The sequence below is a fragment of the Biomphalaria glabrata genome, chromosome 12 (assembly GCF_947242115.1).
Source record: "Biomphalaria glabrata chromosome 12, xgBioGlab47.1, whole genome shotgun sequence".
NCBI lineage: Eukaryota > Metazoa > Mollusca > Gastropoda > Planorbidae > Biomphalaria > Biomphalaria glabrata.
This window is the reverse complement of record NC_074722.1, coordinates 22,983,303-23,004,093: the sequence shown is the minus strand read 5'-3', so window position 1 is coordinate 23,004,093 and position 20,791 is coordinate 22,983,303. Positions and strand designations below refer to the sequence as shown.

Genomic DNA, 20,791 nt, shown 5'->3' with positions numbered 1-20,791 from the left:
ACTTAAGTGCTTTGATTTTTTAAATATTTTTTTTTTTCGTTATTATTAGCATTTTTATTATTTTCCTCTGCATCCTTCGGTCGCGAAACGACTAAAGTTCATCTCTTAAGTTTTATGTTCTTGTTAGATTAGTAAAAAAAAAAAAAACCTAACGTTTACTGGACATATAACGTTTGCTGGACATCTGACAGGCAAACACACTAAGAAGATTCAAACATTGACTAGTCAAAAAAATGTAAGAAACGAATGCAAAATTAACAAACCAATTTATTAATTTACAAATTTACTATTTATAATCTCCACCATCATATAATATAGTTCCGTGCATAGTAAGACAAGAAGAAAGAACAACATTTAATACCGTTCAATAAACTGAGACTGCCCTGTTTCAATCCTTCTTTGACTGAAGTGAAGTCACTACTTTGGTCAAAGCCAATGAGAAAGTGGCTACAAAAGTGATGAGCAGTTTCGAGGCACGTAAGACGCTGTAATGGCTGGGAGTAGACAACAGAGACAAACAAATTTTTTGGACTACTTTTGGGATAAATGTTCTGTGCTTTATTAAGCAGGAGCTGAAACAAGAAAGGAAGCAACTGATCAACAAAGAAACACACGTTCGCATAAACACACATGCATACATTCACACATAGGGGCGCGGTGGTCGAATTTGTTAAGCGCTTGGCTTCCGAACCTGAGCTCCTGGGTTCGAATCCCGGTGAAGACTGGGATTTTGAATTTCTGGATTTTTAGGGCGCTGCTGAATCAACCCCAACTCTAATGGGTACCTCACTTTAGTTGGGGAAAGTAAAGGCGGTTGGTCGTTGTGCTGGCCAAAGAAACAGATGACCTTAACATCATCTGCCCCATAGATCGCAAGGTCTGAAAGAAGAAACTTTAACTTTTTTTTTAGATATATACACATACATTAATACACATACGGGTATTCATATAGATCTATACAAACATGTCTCTCTATCGGAGATTTTCATACATGGCAGAAAATCTATAAATAGCTAGCTTTTTGGTATATACGGCGTACAAAATAAAGGTGTTTCTATTTTCATACCTATTTGACACTTATTAGCACAGAAGAATCAAATTTCTTACTAAGTTTTTTGCACACAAACTTTTCACTATGAAAGCGGTATCCTACTTTCACCATACGATTTAAAAACGTATTTCAAAAGAAAAGCAGCGATAGCAAAGATTATGAGATATGGAGATCAACTGCTACAAATCTGTTGAAATAATAGATTCATCTTTTTATTTGTTGCCCACACTGAACTCGTGTCTAATAAATTACTGACGTTACTACTGTGGCGTAGCTATGGTATTCGATGCCCTCACCCCCCCCCCCAAAAAAAAAAAAAAAGAAATTTAACAGCAAAAAGACATTTTCCCCAAAATATTGTATTCATTGCTAAGGTATTGCTTATCGCAAATACCAATAATTTTATTGAAATCATTTTTGTCCACCTACTCTTGTTCAAAGATTTTTAGATCTAGAATCTAGTCTAGACTTGGGTACTTTGACACAATTAATACATTGAAATAATACAACCAAAATCCTCTAGTTCTGAAGAGCTTGAAATAATGATTACAACGACACCAGGCCATCTTTCCAGATAGAAGAGAAGTGAGAAGAGAAGTGATGACATTTTTATGTGTATGAAATCGGACTATAGAAAATGTCAGAAAAACTTTGACCGAAAATAAAATTCGTTTGTCTATAACTGTTCATAACTGTGTAACCTTGTTTGTAGCCATGATAAATAGCAGCTTGATATTTTGGAACAATCATCTTTCATTACATGATTGTTAAATTCAGTGTTTTACGTTGAAGGCACAGTCAACTTTCGGTGGAACAAAATGTGGAGAATTAAAACATTAGGATTCGTGATAAAACGGAATGGAAATCTCCAATTCTAAAGTTAGTTGTGTGATCGAATTGGAAAGTGCGCTTCCGGGGAGCTCCTAGTTGCCATATCTATTTGTATTGCCTAACTTTGTATTCTCGTGCATGCTCAGTGTGTGCTCTACTCTCATTGAAAACGTATCTGGAAGGTTTCCGTGCTGTGTTTAGCTGATCAGTCAGCGCAGCTCTGCTTTCAAGATGCTCGATTTTAAATCCCAATTCCAGAAGAGTTAGAAGAGTCTTATTAGCGATGACGTGTTGTCCTGTTTGCTTTCAAGTGAAACTAAAGCAAAATGTTTTCATTTTATTTTATTATTTAAACAATCAAAACAAGACCATGGCTTGAATAGTCATGGTCCATGAGCGAATTCGATGGGTGCCGCCTCTGAGTCTGTGACACAAACTGTCTTGGTCATCTTTTTAGTATTTTAGTTTATCATACAGGCAAATTATAATTTAGTTTTATATAAAAAAAATACAAACATAAAAAACCAAACCAGCTTATCACCATTTTCTCACAAATATGTCGCGAACTGCCGTGGCCTAATAGACGGCTTTTTTGTACGGGCCAATCAATCTAGATCAATACTTGCCATTTCGCGAAATGAATTGATCTGGACGATTGTGAGCTTTGAACGTAACACACTTAAATCATTGGTCCAAAGTAGTTTAAATTAGTTCCAAAGAATTGAATGAAAACTTACGGCCCAAGTATGGCTAGCTCAAAGTAAAACATGGGGAAGTCAGTACTGCTACAGTCCTCAAACTGTCTCGCAAGACACGTATAGTACTGCACACTATAACTGAAAACAGAGTACAATATGATAGTTTACAAAACGTAAACACTGTTGAAGAAGAATATAAGATGAAAATCGTGTCACATTTTTTTTTTTGACATTTTTTTTTATTTTACTGTTGTTACAATATATATTTTTTGGTAATTAATTAGAGCATTCTATACTTTCAATGCCCAGGCAAAGTAAGAAAAGATGAAAATATCTCTTACTTTGCCTTAAAAAGCATCGAATTCTATAGTATTTCTCACTTTGCCGGTAACATTTACTGAGAAACATTTACTGAGGAAGTAACATTTACTGAGGAACATTTACTGAGGAAGTAACATTTACTGAGGAAGTAACATTTACTGAGGAAGTAACATTTACTGAGGAAGTAACATTTACTGAGGAAGTAACATTTACTGAGGAAGTAACATTTACTGAGGAAGTAACATTTACTCAGGAAGTAACATTTACTCAGGAAGTAACATTTACTCAGGAAGTAACATTTACTGAGGAACATTTACTGAGGAAGTAACATTTACTGAGGAACATTTACTGAGGAAGTAACATTTACTGAGGAACATTTACTGAGGAAGTAACATTTACTGAGGAAGTAACATTTACTAAGGAACATTTACTGAGGAACGTTTACTGAGGAAGTAACATTTACTTAAGAAGTAACATTTACCAAGGAAGTAACATTTACTAAGGAAGTAACATTTACTAAGGAAGTAACATTTACTCAGGAAGTAACATTTACTAAGGAAGTAACATTTACTGAGGAAGTAACATTTACTAAGGAAGTAACATTTACTCAGGAAGTAACATTTACTAAGGAAGTAACATTTACTGAGGAAGTATTATTTACTGAGGAAGTAACATTTACTAAGGAAGTAACATTTACTGAGGAAGTAACATTTACTTAGGAAGTAACATTTACTAAGGAAGTAACATTTACTAAGGAAGTAACATTTACTGAGGAAGTAACATTTACTGAGGAAGTAACATTTAGTGAAGAAGTAACATTTACTGAGGAAGTAACATTTACTGAGGAAGATATATCAAGCGGGCATAAGCTACCAGAGGAAACAGGTAAGTGATTAGGAAATGTCATCTAGGGTCGAAATTACTCTCTTTAATGAACCATTCATCTGGGAAAGGCTTTTACCCTGATGGCCAGGTTGAGACGTTGGCTCTTCGCCAACCCCTCTGTCAGGAGGCCCCTCAACTATATGATCATAAAATCACATCCTTTTTACACTTGTCTCCCTGAGCAACCGCTATGTATTTCTCATGCTAGGTCGGTCATATACCTGTGAAGTACCGTCACGTTTCATGGGAGGGCCATCACAGCTCTTATGACTTGTTTACAACTCACGCCTATCATGTGTTTAATTTTAGAAGGTGACTTACTCGCAAGACAGACTCTGAATTCTTTTCAACTTGACATTGGCACTGTCGTTGCCAGTCAATAATTTGTATTCATCAGGAATGTAGCACTGGCTATACTCGAGCTGATCTTCACATGTATCAATCTTATTGTCATTGATTTCAAAGTTTTTGATGACTAAGGGGGAAAATAGTGAACAATATTTATGTCAGAATTGAGACATAATACTTTCAGTACAAATATCGAAAACTTTGAAGAAGAAACTATACACAATACTTATTATAACCCTCTGAACATAATAGACATGCGCGGAGCGAAGGTTTTGATAACGTGATTGTTTAGTCGTCTTATATTATTATTATTATTATTACAATGTTCAGTGAAATCATTATTAGGAAGATATGGTTCAGTGTGAGCCTCGTATACGATTTTAAATGATAAATTAAATGATAAATGGTCCATCGCTCGTTTACTAGCTAATGAAGAGATCCTCGCCTTTGATCAAGGTTTAGACTGTCTTTTAATGTATACGTTTGGTGTGACCTTTTCTTGTATATCTTTTAGTCTGTGTGATAATAAGACTATGTCATCAGATCTTTGTGTGAGAGTCCAATGAATTTCTTTCCCTGAATTAGAGTTATCTTCTTTTGTGACCCAATCCAATACTAGAAGGAACAGGAGTGGTGAAAGAAGACATCCTTGTTTGACTCCTGTTGTGGCTGGAAATTCCTCTGACAGCTTGTCACAGTGGGCTACTTGACAGGTAAAACCATTTTAAAGGTTTTTAATTATTGTTATTATTTTATTTGGGATCCCATAATGTCTTATTACTGTCCAGAAAGATTCTCTGTCGATACTATCAAAAGCCTTTTTAAAGTCGACAAGGTTTGTCCATGTTATTAGGTGTATATCCCAATGTGACCATTTTAATTTTTTTTCAATAGGAGTAATTATGTGTATAGAAAAAGTACTGGCGAATCGCTAAATGCCTTAATCAAGAAGAAAACAAACCAACTGTTATAGTTATAGAAAAAAGAAAGATCAAGAAGCAGCAAACTTATTCATAAATTATTTCCAAAGTGTAGGATAAATACAAATCTATGAAATAATCATGTCAACTCAGAAATACAAAAATAAATAAAATAAAGTAAAAACCAAATAAACACACAGTAAAGACATCCAGAGACTATCACCTAGGAAAAAATTAGCTGGCATAGACTTGGGAGCTAATCACAATATTTCGAAAAAGACCTATACTAGTTATTTAACATCCATTCTAGAATATGATACCACAGGATGGAGCTCAGCAGCCCAAACCAACCTAAGGAAAATCAACAAGGTTCAAAATAGTGGCCTAAGGATAATTACTGAAGCAATAAAAACAACTCCCATAAAAGCTATGAAGGAAACCGCTGCCCTAGTCTCTTTTTAACCAGACAGAGTGAGTTGATATCAAAGTAGGGTATCATGTGGCCAGCACAACGACCAACCGCCTATACTTTTCCCAAAATAATGTCACGTACCCAGTAGAGCTGGGTGCACTTACCGGTGTTGTTCTAGTCTGTAAAGTAATCCTATGTTGAAATAAATCAAGTAGATTGTTGGAATTATTCTGGTCTATAACATGTGAATTAATCTAACGGATAGTACAAACTTTTGGATCTCACAATTAGCAAAGATTACGTAAACTCTGTTATGAATTATTAAAGAGTAGACGTCTACAGATCTAGGTACGTATGATACTTACTTTCCGGCAAGATATGTTTACAAAATAAGTAACCTCCACGTTCCAGGTCGTATCTCTTGGGGTAATACTTCTGAAAGCGGAAGATTGTATATTCTCTAAACACTTTATTGGAAGGGTTGGTCTTGGTCTCCAAAAGGCATTGGAAAAACTCTGTCAGTTTCCTTCAATGGTAAACAAATATTTTAGTTTTATAAATCACTAAATAAAAGAGAAAAAAATATACTGGTACATAATAAATTGTTTTGACAGATGCAATAGCAGCCCCCCCCCCCAGTCATATACTGCAAAGCAAAAAAAAAAAAAATCAAGAAAACACTTGATCAAAGTATTTCATAGGACAAGTGCTAAGAGTTTTTATTAATAATGACCTCCTCCAGTCGCGAAATGAGATGAATGCCTTGGCAATAGCACTAGTCGAAACGATGTCACCCACACATCAGTTCCACCCCCCCCCCCACTCCATGCATCTAATGTAACCAAAGGAACGGCAAGTGACGATCAGTTTGGGGTCAGCGGCGTCGTAGGCTCTGTCAGGGTATAGCACTGAGTGCAGTAAACTGCCGAAGGGTCACCGGCTCCTGACTAGCACTGAGTGCAGTAAACTGCCTAAGGGTCGCCGGCTCCTGACTAGCACTGAGTGCAGTAAACTGCCTAAGGGTCGCCGGCTCCTGACTAGCACTGAGTGCAGTAAACTGCCTAAGGGTCGCCGGCTCCTGACTAGCACTGAGTGCAGTAAACTGCCTAAGGGTCGCCGGCTCCTGACTAGCACTGAGTGCAGTAAACTGCCTAAGGGTCGCCGGCTCCTGACTAGCACTGAGTGCAGTAAACTGCCTAAGGGTCGCCGGCTCCTGACTAGCACTGAGTGCAGTAAACTGCCTAAGGGTCGCCGGCTCCTGACTAGCACTGAGTGCAGTAAACTGCCTAAGGGTCGCCGGCTCCTGACTAGCACTGAGTGCAGTAAACTGCCTAAGGGTCGCCGGCTCCTGACTAGCACTGAGTGCAGTAAACTGCCTAAGGGTCGCCGGCTCCTGATTTTTCCTCAAGAATAACTCCCGAGGTCTTTCCCTGAATGGGTATAGCTGCAAGGCAGCAGAGGTGTTTGAATTCAGAGTTTTCCTTCTAGAATGACCTAGATGGAAGCCATGTCCAAATCGTACTGGTTTAGGCGCCAGTTATTCGCCTTCGCCCCTGCTCCTGATAGTGAACACAGTTCCTGCGAACTCAATATGACCTATCGGTAGAGTAGGCCTCAACACTGTCCTGTGACGTGGCAACATGTAATCAGTGCAGACCAATAGCTCGTTGCCCAAGTCGCAGTTCAGAAGGTCAGAACGTGAATAAGCTGAATATGTAAATAAGAATCTTTAGGACGATGATGATGACGATAACATTGTTTAGATAGGTGACTGATTAAATGCGTTGAGCTATTATAATGAGTTAACTGAATACCTGGAGCTAATACATGAAGCGACTAAATGGATAACTGAATTACTTCATGATGCAAATGTTTAAATTAACGGAGGTACTTCAAAAAGCATCTGATTTAATCATTTGAGATGATGATCTACTTGTGTTGAATGAGTTCCATACCAACACGCTGATAAAATAGAGTGACCTGTACAAAGCTGTCAGTGTTACTTCTTTAGTATTCTATCGAGTTTGACGGATTGAGCTAATTACTTACAAACATCTTTTAATGATTTTATCGGTGCTGGACAGTGGAATGTAAGGTAAGATCCTTTGTAGACAATAGTCATTGAGATCTCGAGAATCCTTGTGCATTAAACAGTTACTCTCCGCTGTAATAAAGTTTACATATATTTAGAGTGTACGACTAATTGTTTTACACATTTAGAAATAAAACAGTTTCTTAAAATATTTTAATCTTTTCAGAAAGATAGACTGACAGAAAGACAGACAGACAGACAGATAGATAAATGGATAGATAGATGCATGACTAAATGCATGACGCGTAGGACGTAATCATCTTCTTTTTGAAGTAACGTCTGTATTATATAAGATAAGATAGATAAATGGATAGATAGATAGATAGATAGATAGATAGATAGATAGATAGATAGATAGATAGATAGATAGATAGAAAGTGTTTTAAATCCAGATACAATCGTTCACATTGAGACGATGCTATATCAAGTTATCGTTATATAATCCACAATCCATTCCTTTATCTAATCTAGAACTACATCTAAATTTCTTTTTGTAGATAAAACTTACGTATATAAGCACACACTAGAACAAAGATAAATAAAATAAGAGTCATAGCATCAACCGAACAAGATTTACTTTTAAAATGTAATATCCTTAAAACTATCCAAAAATTTTACAGGAAAGAAAATAGATCTAGATTTTAAGTCTCTTAGAAATAATGAGACAAAAAAGAAACCAAACGTCACGTTTAATTCTAACAAAAAGACTTCCTGTCTGACCTATATAACTATAAGTATCATAAAGCTCCTTTAAAAAACTAAGAATGGAAAGTTAATATAAAAATTAAGTTTCCACGCTCCAAAGACACAAATAAAAAAAAATTAAAACAAAAATGATTGTATTATGACTAATGTGAGATAATTAAACATTAGAAATTGATTAAACTTTAAAAAGAAATTCTTTTGTAGCCTAAAAAAACATCACTGCCTTGGGGGATTTTTATGAACGATAATAAGGCTTGGGTTCGAGTCCGAAGATTAATGAGGAGTGCAGTATTTCCGTGGCTACGTAGCCCCATCTACCACATCCAGGGCAAGCATAACTATTGTCCGCCGCTGGTCGATTAAGATTTTCTTTTCGCCGTCTACGTCTGTCCTCGGCATCGGATTTGCTTTAGTTCTCAAATGTGCATCTTTCGGCCTTTTTTAAGTGGCCTTCAGCTGTCTCGTTCTGAGGCCGCATGCAGCCAGGTGCTCTCCTCTGTCAGCTAAGGCAGGTTGTTAAAACCTCCATTTTGGTCATTCTTTTGAGCTTCCGGTTTTCCAAAACTCTTGTTCTGAATCTAGCGAAGGTCTGCACAGCCTTCCCTATGGATTCTTTTAAAATCTCCTCTTTTAGGGAAAGGGCGTCTTAAATTGTGGATCCCAGATTTCAGAATTTATGTAGCCTACTGTTTCCAGCTTGTGTTTTTCAATGATGATGGAGTGTGGTGTTAAAGCAGGTGACCTCATCGCTTTTGTTGTTTTTTTTCCTGCTAACAGTGAACTCTTTGCAAGCATGAGAGAAGCTGAACAAAAGTAACTGAAGCTCCCCCTGTGTGTGTGTGTGTGTGTTTCATAAGTAACTGAAGCTCCTCCACTATGTGTGTGTGTGTCACTACCGCTGCGTCATCACCAAATAGAACATCTCTTACTAGGGTAGTTCTGATTCTCGTTTTGACTCTCCGTCTCGGAATATTCAAAAGTTTGGCATCAAATCTCTTTGATTGTGCAATCGTACTAGACAGAAAAGAACTCTTGCACTTTCCAATGCAATGACGCGATTACTTTAGGTTGTTCCTCAAACTTCAGTGACGTAAACACAAGAAATGTAAGGCTACGCATTAGACAGGAAGTAGAGTCCATGACTTCTTTTCAATTTTACCGCTGTACAATATGTAAACATTCGATTTAAACTGCCTTAAATGGCAAGAAAAGAAAAAACAGATTTTTTCCTAGCCCCAAACAAAGGCGTGAAACCCTTTAGGCTTAACTAAACATAAAGCGGTCAAGTTAAGTTTAAAATTTAATCTATTTACTCTATGTTAATATCTATATATAGTCTATATATCTAGATTATTATTATTTAGATCTAGATAAATATTGAATCTACTAGATCTAGTGATCTAGACTATAAGGATGATAATATTTATTTCATTATCTAGTTAAAAATTATTGATCTATACATCTAGATATACTCTAGATCTAGTTCTAGATCTAAATCCTAGATCTAGTTCTTTTAAGACCTAGATCTATATATTGAGATTATCTTATCTTATATAATACAGACGTTACTTCAAAAAGAAGATGATTACATCCTACGCGTCACGCATTCAGTCATACATATTAACCAATGACTTAAATTCTGCCAAGTCACTGGTTTTCCTGGCTAGCTCAGGCAACCCATTCCATGCTCTAATAGCACTAGGGAGGAAGGAGTATTTGTACAAATTAGTCCTAGCATATGGAATAAGGAATGTGTATTTATCTTTGTGTCTTTCTGAGTATTTTATTAAATTTTGTATTTGAAGATTATGGTTCAGTGTTATATGTATAATTGCTACTTTACTTTTGAGTCTTCTGTCCTGAAGGCTTTCTAAATTTGGTGATTTTACTAAAGGTGTTACTCTAGATCAGTTATATTCTCGAATCTTTTTAACCTATTGTCGAGCAGTGAACTAATTATCTAGATTTATAGTCCTAGATCATCATATTTAGACCTAATAGATCAAGAGTTTTAGATAGATTCAGATCTCAAGAAATAGATCAATATGCTGGGTGGGAAACATCGTTCCGGAAGTAGACATTGACCATCCTCTTACTCTTTCAAGTAACCCTTACAGTGGTTGTGATCTAAAGGGCAAATCTGTTGCTATGGTGGACGGTTGACGAGGGTGTCATGTTGCAAGCATAACGACCAACCCGCTTTACTTTCCCCAACTAATATCAGGTATCCAGTATGTCGAGTCGGGTGGATCAAGGGTTGCCCTTAAAATCCCAAAATTAAAAAACAGTCTTCACCGAGAATCGAGCCCGGAACCCCTAGTTTTGGGAAGCCAAGCGCTTTACCACTCGGCCAGTACGCAACCAAAACCATTTTTAATTATTATTATTGTAATTTTATTTTGAAGTAAATGGGAAAATGTATTTATGGTTTTGATATACATTTAATTAAATTTTGCGAGTAATCCATTCCACTTGACATTTCCTAAATATAGGCTATATTATATATATATATATATATATATATATATATATATATATATATATATATGTGTGTGTGTGTGTGTGTAACATTCAAGCCTATGTTTATATATTTTTATACAACAGATCTTAGCGGGACCTTCGTAAAGTTGGATCTGATTGGATATTTGACAAGAGTTTCAAAGTTTCTTCCAAGAAATGAAGCCCGTCATCTTGTTGCTATTAGGTAGAAAAGAAATCTAGCTTAGCATTATGGTTCTAGAGTGTAGTATCTGTTCATCATAAGAATGTATAATAATACTTGACACACATAACAGAAGAGAGAAAGTCATTTGGTTGTTAAAGTTGTTAGTATATCCTGACCTGACGATTGTTTCCTTTGTCTTTTTGTAGCATCTTATGGCCTCGTCTATTTAGTGTGCATTGAAGCCTCTTCCCATGATCTTATTCTCTTGTTGATTAGTCTGTTACATCTAGGTCTAGGTGTTCTTGTGTTTCCTGTCATGTCTTCCCATGATCTTATCTCTTGTTGGTTAGTCTGTTACATCTAGGTCTAGGTGTTCTTGTGTTTCCTGTCATGTCTTCCCATGATCTTATCTCTTGTTGGTTAGTCTGTTACATCTAGGTCTAGGCGTTCTTGTGTTTCCTGTCATGTCTTCCCATTATTTGCTGCCTCGTTGCCTTTTGCATTACGTTTCTCCACTAGTTCATCATCATTTTTCTTTCAATGCTTAGTTTCGTTGGTAATCAGTTCCATATAGTTTAGCATACTTTATACAAATAAATACTTTATGCATAAAAACACAATTTGTACGTATAATACTTTATACATACAATACATTGCACATATAATACTTTATACATATGTTACTTTATACATATGTTACTTTATAGATATGATACTTTATACGTATATTACTTTGTGTGTGTTTAAAGTTTGTCATACAATCTGAAGAAATAATAAAATAATGAGCCGTAATGCGGTACTTTTAAATTATATTTTGGTATGTTTCATTCCCAAATCACACACAAAATTTTAATAACTCTATCGTTTATTTTTTAGAAAGTAAGCTATACATATATATACATATAATCTTTCGAAATAAACCCTACAATAAAATTTATTTGAAACTTTTAAAGATAATAAAAATATGAAACAGCAGGGAACAAAAGACTCTCTAAAAATGAAATGATTGATTTTTTTTTTTACTTTATTGTTGTATGATTGAAACTTGATTGATTGTCTCCTTTTTCTCCAGTTGTGTGTCTGACGAAGACTCGTGCCGCAATTGATCTCAATTATCAAACTATTGAAGACAGTTGCACTTTGCAGATGACTCAAGGCTACGCCTATAAGAATATTAATTTGGGTCTTCTTCGCTACCAGCAACAATGCAAGTATGTAGGTGATCCGTTTGAACAATATTATAATGTCGAACTAGTTGTTTATTTCATGGATTTAGTTGAACAAATGATTCACATTTTGGTAACGAAATTGAGATGCTGAAATATATAGGAATCATTTGTCTGTCTAGTTCTTACTACGTCTATAAGAAGGATTTCAATGACATAAATACGAACTTCAAATAATTCAACGAATATTTTTACGTAAGGTTTTCGCGCACATACGAACATATTCCTACTCTGTTAATATTTCTGGAACCTCTTTGTTTTTATTCCTGGCTTATAATGTCAGTCAATTCTAAACGTTAAACAAGAGAGAATAATAAGTCAATGAGCTTTGGATTTTGTTATTTTTTTACGATTTTCAATATTGAAAAGGTTTTTGTTTATTTTGTTTAAGCTGATAACGTTCAAATTGAATACATGCCTGTTTGTCGTATTTTGACTGAGTTTTAAATTGCACTGTTTCTCTTATTTTGACTGAGCATTAAATTGCACTGTTTGTCTTATTTTGACTGAGTTTTAATTTGAACTGTTTGTATTATTTTGACTGAGTTTTAAATTGCACTGTTTGTGTTTGTGTTTGTGTCCTGCAGAAATATGGAGGAGTACACGAGCTGTGTGTGGAGAATGCGTCAGATGTGGGACGTCATCAACATAAACATCCCCATCTACGACAGATACTTCCCCAAGATTGATGACCTACGCTTTGCCGGCTACGTCTTCTGCAAGGCCTACTTACCAATATGTAAGTTGTTGTTCTTTCATGGCAACATTCATCGTTACCCTAGATTGACATTAGGATTACATAGGAATGATATCAGATGATTTACATTAGAATGATATTAAATTTACATTAGAATGACACACACACAAACACACACACACATACTAAATTGTGCCGATGGGCCAAAAACTCAACTCAAACTCAAAAAATTGCAAAAATAACAAGTTTAATAGAAGTCACTGCCATCATTTTAGTTCCCTTTAAGAAGATAAAAAACCTTCCACTGCGGATAATACTTCGAAAGATTTGAACACTGACTTTATGGGTAATTTATCAAATGACTCCAGTGTAGCTGTTTATCAAACTGTCTTGGCTGTACGCCTTCCCTCACGAAAAGTGAACCCGAGCCGACCCGTAGTATCCAGTCCACGTGATCAATTTAAACACCTACCTGGCTACCTGAGCGAAAATAATCATTATGTTTTGAGGTTTTTTTTACAAAAGATCGCGGAAAAACATTTTGCAAGAAATACTTTAAATTTTGTAAAATATAAATAGAGAAAGTAATTTTCTATTTTAATTTTTATAATGTCATTATTTATTTGTCAGTCATTTTGCAGAAAATACTTAAAATATAAATATGTAAACATTATAGAAGAATTATAATAAGCTAAAATGAATAATTTCAAAAAATAGCATTTATTTAAATTCCAAAAGTGCACTTCAAAAGCACGCAAAGATACTTCTATACTTGTCAGATTTACACACCGTTTACGAAAAAACAACTGCTGATTTTGGCCATGGAAAAGAATGTACCTTAACAAGAGGAAGTTTCTATTCTTGTCTCATGAAGGGTGTGCTTGGACATGCAGGGAAGTTGTTTTAGGCCTGCAATCCAAATTGACACTCCTGAACTTTGATTTCTTAGTGATGGTGTTAGACAGAGACAAACAGGAAATAGCAAAATTAATGATTGAATTGGTCAGTCACTGCCCGAGATGCAACACACATTTGGCGGTATGAGAAATGTGATCGCCATCGTCACTAATCCTGAAACACCTACGTTTGCCAATGTTGCAGCATGAGATGCCATTGTTTGATCATTGAGAGATGCCGCAGATAAACAAGATTTCTGATTATACTATAACACACATGTGTAACACACATCATCATATACAAGCACTTGAAAGAAGTCACCACATTTCAAAATCATATATTTTTTTAGCAAGTTACGCATTTTAAACATTGTTGAAAAAGGAGAATGAGATAAAATTTTAAAATACTCTCTTTCTCCTCAAATATGGCATACTTTTAGATCTATTAATATTGAAAAAGATAGAGACATCAACACAAATACTGCCCAGGACATTCTCTTACTAAGATCCGGTACTTTTATACACATCATATATAAGTATGCGCTATTTTGTCTTGCACTATTTGGTCGGGAGATTTCGTGCTATTTTGTCGGCAATATTTTGTCCGCGCTATTTTGTCGGGTCAACCCCTTTTACGCTTTGATATCTATGGGGCCGATGATGTAAATGTCATCTATTTCTTGGTCAACGGTTAACGAGCAGGGTGTAATTTGACCAGCACAACAAAAAACACAATCACCAAGATTCGAACCCGGGACCTCTAGGTTTGAAAGCCAGCGCTTTTCTACTCAGCCTCTTGAGTAGCCTTTACGACTATTGAAAAGTCTTGGAGTTGCTGGATAGACTTTACGACATCCGAAATGTCTTGGGCCTGTTTATAGAGTTGGTAGACTTTATGACATCCGTGTGTCTTGGACCAGTTGATAGACTTTGTAGACTTTATGACATCCGAAATGTCTTGGGCCTGTTTATAGAGTTGGTAGACTTTATGACATCCGTGTGTCTTGGACCAGTTGATAGACTTTGTAGACTTTATGACATCCGAAATGTCTTGGGCCTGTTTATAGAGTTGGTAGACTTTATGACATCCGTGTGTCTTGGACCAGTTGATAGACTTTGTAGACTTTATGACATCCGAAATGTTTTGGACCAGTTGATAGACTTTGTAGACTTTATGACATCCGTGTGTCTTGGACCAGTTGATAGACTTTGTAGACTTTATGACATCCGAAATGTTTTGGACCAGTTGATAGACTTTGTAGACTTTATGACACCCGTCTTGGACCAGTTGATAGACTTTGTAGACTTTATGACACCCGTCTTGGACCTGTTGGTAGACTTTGTAGACTTTATGACATCCGGGTGTCTTGGACCTGTTGGTAGAGTTTGTAGACTTTATGACACCCGTCTTGGACCAGTTGATAGACTTTGTAGACTTTATGACATCCGGGTGTATTGGATCTGTTGGTAGAGTTTGTAGACTTTATGACACCCGTCTTGGACCTGTTGGTAGAGAGTGTAGACTTTATGACACCCGTCTTGGACCTATTAATAGAGTTTGTAGACTTTATGACATCCGTCTTGGTCCTGTTGGTAGACTTTGTAGACTTTCTGACATCCGTCTTGGACCTATTAATAGAGTTTGTAGACTTTATGACACCCGTCTTGGACCTGTTGATAGACTTTGTGGACTTTATGACACCCGTCTTGGACCTGTTGATAGAGTCGGTAGACTTTATGACATCCGAAATGTTTTGGAACTGTTGATAGACTTTGTAGACTTTATGACATCCGGGTGTCTTGGGCCTGTTGATAGACTTTGTAGACTTTATGACACCCGTCTTGGACCTGTTGATAGAGTTGGTAGACTTTATGACATCCGAAATGTTTTGGACCTGTTGATAGACTTTGTAGACTTTATGACATCCGGGTGTCTTGGGCCTGTTGATAGACTTTGCAGACTTTATGACACCCGTCTTGGACCTGTTGATAGAGTTGGTAGACTTTATGACATCCGAAATGTTTTGGACCTGTTGATAGACTTTGTAGACTTTATGACACCCGTCTTGGACCTGTTGATAGAGTTTGTAGACTTTATGACATCCGAAATGTTTTGGACCTGTTGATAGACTTTGTAGAATTTATGACACCCGTCTTGGACCTGTTGATAGAGTCGGTAGACTTTATGACATCCGAAATGTTTTGGACCTGTTGATAGACTTTGTAGACTTTATGACATCCGAAATGTTTTGGACCTGTTGATAGACTTTGTAGACTTTATGACATCCGGGTGTCTTGGGCCTGTTGATAGACTTTGTAAACTTTATGACACCCATCTTGGACCTGTTGATAGAGTTGATAGACTTTACGAAATCCGAAATGTTTTGAACCTCTAAACAAGTTTGGATCGAGCTGTTCGCCAACATCTGGTGTCAATTATTCATAATAATTTATCATCTAAACTGAAGTCATTTTGGGCGAGAGGTGTAATCAAACAAGATAATGAAATGTCTATAGCAACCATTTCCCCAAAAATGCTAACAATAACAATATTTGGAGAAAGTGATTTTTAAAAATAAGCTTGCATGACGTAGACATCGTGTGTCTGTATCTAGATTGAACATTATGGTATATGACGACAAATCAATCAATAAGTTGGTGTCTCCGGTGTACTAACTAGAGGAAGTATTTTGATCAAATGGTTTAAAAAATGTAATTTTTTGCGCACTTTTTAGCTTTGCAGATTCAAATTTTCTAAATGTTTATAGATCTACCACAAATAAATTTCAATTTGGAAAAATCATTAAACTTTCAATCAATCTAAAGAGAAATGAATAGCTGCGATAGAATAGATTCGACACGAAGAGGAAGTTCCCGTTTAGAGATATTGAACTCAATTTCGCGTCCATGACATGGTGAAAATCTCCACTATTGTCTTACGTAGTCCTGTGTGTATGAATTTGTATGAAGCGTTTAAGGGGTCTTTATATTGTGTGTCATACTAACTCTTACTTTTATCTGTGTTTTAAGTATACTAATCCTTGTTTAATTGTGGTCTATCTCTGCGGACATATGACTTATTGAATGACATATTAAATGACATTTTGTGTCTGTCCAGTGTTTCAGTTGTTTCCTCCCTCGGTTGACATGTCCTCCTGCTCTGTTCCTCTTGATCAGTGCAGGAGGGAGTTCGTGAAAGATGAAGATGTCAAGAGCCTCAGGGAGGCAGTGAACAACCGAAATGTCGAGAAAGCTCAATTTTTGTCCTGCAGGTAAATAAGAAACAAAAATGTATAGGAGGTTCTTGATGTTGTATTTTGTTTTGTTAGGATATGTTGAGCCATAATATCACAAGTTAAGAAATTAAAAGATACTTCAACCAGTATATCTTTAAATTGTACTCGCGTGTAATGTATATTGTATTTTAGTATGTAAGCTAATATATCTAGCTTCGCCATTTTGGTCGAGATGAGCATATGTCTCATTTCCTATGAAATCGAAAATGGCTATAAAGTCAAATCGGCCACACACTTCGCAAGGGTAAGTGGAGGGGGTTCTTGCTAGAGTGTGTTCTTTTTGTCCTGTCCCCTCGATGTTTGTGTTTGAATTCATGAATGTTTGATTGGTCATACATCAGAAGTTAGGGTTACTGTTAGTGCTGTTCTATTTATAGTATTTTAATTTATTGTTTCTTTGTATATTCCAAGGATTATGGCGCCCTTCACAAATTGTATCCGAGAAGGTTATCTCAAGTGTAGTGCCAACTATAGACTCATTTTTGATTATGAAATGGCCAAGATGGGAGGGTAAGTATTCTTGTGTTTGTCTATGTGAATGTTTTGAGTGTGTGTGTGTGTGTGTGAGTGTATTTTTGCTATGCGTTGAAACGTGACTTTCGTTATACATGGCCTCAACACTAACCTGTGACGTAGCAACGAGCTATTGGTCTCCACTGCCCACAGGCTGAGACGTTGCAGTGTTCAGGCCTTCTATGAAGATGGTTCTTGGTTGGAGACAATGGCAATGAAGTGGGGAAATCCCAGGGGGAAAAACAACTTTTTGCACCATTTGGTTAATTGGTTAATTGTGTTCTTGTGTTCTTGAACTCCAAGCAGTTCCTACATCATCTTAGTTGAGTTCAATGTACACAGTATAACCCTTCAAAATGATTTAGTTTAATGAAATATACAAAGAAAGAAGATTCACATTCTCATATTTAAAGCAAGAATTTTAGATGCGTTTAAAAGAAAGGAGCTGTTCTGTTTCCTTGATACTGTGTATTATTATCATTATTATTATTTTATTTTGACATTGTTTATTGCTTTTATGAGAAGCTAATAAAGAAGAAATCCTCATAGACGTTTTCCTTTACATTTGATTCCAAGAGTTTCAGTGTGTGTTGACGCATGTATAGGTCATGTCTTAGTAACAGAATAAAGTTTAAATACATTAAGCTTAAAATTATTGGAAATATATTTCTTATGGGGAAAAACGAAATCCATTTGATGTGTGTATTTAGATACAGTCTAACAAGTTGACATACAACACTTTTGACTCAATGTTCTAACATGTTGACATTCAACACTTTTGACTCAACGTTCTAACATGTTGACATACAAAACTTTTGACTCAATGTTCTAACATGTTGACATACAAAACTTTTGACTCAATGTTCTAACATGTTGACATTCAACACTTTTGACTCAATGTTCTAACATGTTGACATACAAAACTTTTGACTCAATGTTCTAACATGTTGACATACAAAACTTTTGACTCAATGTTCTAACATGTTGACATACAAAACTTTTGACTCAATGTTCTAACATGTTGACATACAAAACTTTTGACTCAATGTTCTAACAAGTTGACATACAAAACTTTTGACTCAATGTTCTAACATGCAACACTTTTTCTAAAAAATGTTCTTTCAGCAAATGTCTGTCACTCATGAACCTGACTGCTCCGTTGGTTGCAATGAGCCAGTGTGACCCAAGATATTCGCCGCCGGATTCAGGCAGGGGTTTCGTGACAGATGGGAGCCAGACTTTATTTCCCTGCGCAGCTCTGGTCACTTTTCTGATGCAGATTTTGATTCTAGTTAATATTCAATGAGAGCAGTGAACTCAAACATGAGAGTTGAAGAAATCTTGAGAACTTAAATTTAAACAAAATGCTCATAAAGCTATTTAGATTTATATATATATGTATATTAAATGTTAAAATAGTAAAACAGATTCATGATGGTCTTACAGTGACTATAAATAATATTGTATAATCTCATCTTGTTTCTCTTGTCTCTATTTGTTTGTACACAATTCAATTGCTTAAGTTGAAGTCAGATTTTTCTTTTTTGTGTGTTTTGCAATTTTGTCAAAATAGTCCATAGCAAAGCATAGGGACTGCTAAACCATATCGACGACGAAATAGGCTATTTAAAAAAAAAGTAATTATTAGAAAAAAGCTTTTACCATATATGTATATTATATTCGCATTCCCCACCACAGGCTTAGCCAGATTTTTTTTTTTCATTTTGGCTGGAATATTTTTGCACTTTCAATTAAAAAAAAAAGTCGCTTATTAACTATTTGAGTTGTGAGTGGACCTTATTTTTAATACCTCTGTTATGTAGCTCATAGCACTTTACCTATATAGGGGAAGTAGCCCTTCAGGGATTATGGGCACGACATGGCCTAAATTGTGCCGATGTGCCCAAAATCCAATCCAAATCCCCCCCCCCCACAAACACACACACACCAACTTTGTCCCTCCTTCCATAAAAAAGTCACTTCTCTTCGGCTTTTCAATTCAACATCGAAATACATGCAGTTTTACCTTGGAAATCCAGCCTTTATCTAGAGACAATAAAGAAACTAAAACAAATACAAAATAGAGCAGTGAGATGTATAACAAACAAATATTCCCATTTGATAATAATAATAATCTGTAGTAAAATCACTAAACTTAGAGACACTTTAGGACAGAAGAATAAAAAGTAAAGTAGCTAAAATACATAAAACACTTAACTATATTTTACAAATAGAAAAACAAAACCTAATGAAGCACATTTCTTATTCCATAAGCTAGCCAAAATTCATACAAGTGCTCCTTCTTCCCTAAAGAATTAAAGAATGAAATGGGCTGCCTGAATCAGCCATGCAAACCAACGACGTAGCATAGTTAAAGTAGCCTAATTGATTCACATGCATGACTAGATTGACACATAAAATGCATAGGACATAATTCTTTTTTTTTTAAGCAAAATCTGTAATCTGTAAGAAGAAAAGCACACTTAAACTTTTTTTTCACGTTGTTAGTTTAACTTTATTATATAATAGAGAAAAAGACCAATCCCACACACTTTCTTGTACAAAATATTCTCCCAAACACTTTAAATAGGCCCTTGGATGAAGAAATTATGCAGATTTAGAACAACTGTTAATAACAGATCTTCACATGATTTCATGCTAAATACTTTACATTTTATATTCCAACTACAATACATACTCACACTTGTGCGCAAGCAACTTTATAAAGATATTGCGTGTTCACTAAGAAATCTAAATGAAATATCAATTTGGTTTAATGAATTAATTTTTTAAAGTGTCTTATCTTGGCGTTCTACGATCCAAAGGGTTATTGATTGCAAGGCGGAAGTATATTTTATGCTATTAAAAATTTGTATTTATGCTTTAGATATAGATTTAAAAAAAAAAATAATTCTGCATTTTTGGAAAATACAAAAAAATAAATAATAAGGCTTAATAGAAGGTTTGCAATATCTCGCGAAATTCCACGCTTAGATTGTGAATCTATCAAAACCGTCTCTTAGTGAGCATCCGAGGGGTAAAAGGAACCTCTCTACGAAATTTAATGCAAATTCGTTTGGTGGTTTCAATACAGCAAAAAGTGGTGACACCTATTTATATAAACACAGATGCATCAATAGATATCTTGCTGCCCAAAGTGATAAGAAAGTGTTGATTGGGGTTGATGAAGAGATTTCTGGCCTATGCCTTTTATCTTAGGTTAGGTTGAGACCAA

At 35.7% G+C, this 20,791-nt stretch overlaps 2 protein-coding genes across 4 annotated transcripts; one reads left to right on the top strand and one right to left on the bottom strand.

The window, feature by feature from the left end:
* Positions 1 to 251: 251 nt before the first annotated feature.
* Positions 252 to 8,274, bottom strand: LOC106053553 (uncharacterized). 3 transcript variants are annotated; one of them, XM_056006609.1, is made up of 6 exons: positions 8,136 to 8,274; positions 7,516 to 7,630; positions 5,832 to 5,992; positions 4,108 to 4,261; positions 2,620 to 2,718; positions 252 to 572 (listed from the first exon to the last, which is right to left on the bottom strand). In XM_056006609.1, the coding sequence occupies exons 2-6, from the start codon at positions 7,611 to 7,613 to the stop codon at positions 389 to 391; spliced, it is 696 nt and encodes a 231-aa protein (XP_055862584.1). In that variant the 5' UTR covers positions 7,614 to 7,630; positions 8,136 to 8,274; the 3' UTR covers positions 252 to 388. The 3 variants fall into 3 exon arrangements, with proteins under 3 accessions (XP_055862584.1, XP_013064582.2, XP_055862585.1); XM_013209128.2 differs by having other exon boundaries at positions 8,067 to 8,267; XM_056006610.1 differs by having other exon boundaries at positions 252 to 494; positions 8,067 to 8,267.
* Positions 8,275 to 9,374: 1,100 nt separating this feature from the next.
* Positions 9,375 to 19,030, top strand: LOC106053557 (uncharacterized). Its single transcript, XM_056007228.1, has 7 exons — positions 9,375 to 9,550; positions 10,868 to 10,967; positions 12,001 to 12,139; positions 12,742 to 12,893; positions 16,866 to 17,019; positions 17,455 to 17,553; positions 18,682 to 19,030. The coding sequence occupies exons 2-7, from the start codon at positions 10,940 to 10,942 to the stop codon at positions 18,860 to 18,862; spliced, it is 753 nt and encodes a 250-aa protein (XP_055863203.1). The 5' UTR covers positions 9,375 to 9,550; positions 10,868 to 10,939; the 3' UTR covers positions 18,863 to 19,030.
* The last annotated feature ends 1,761 nt before the right edge of the window (positions 19,031 to 20,791 follow it).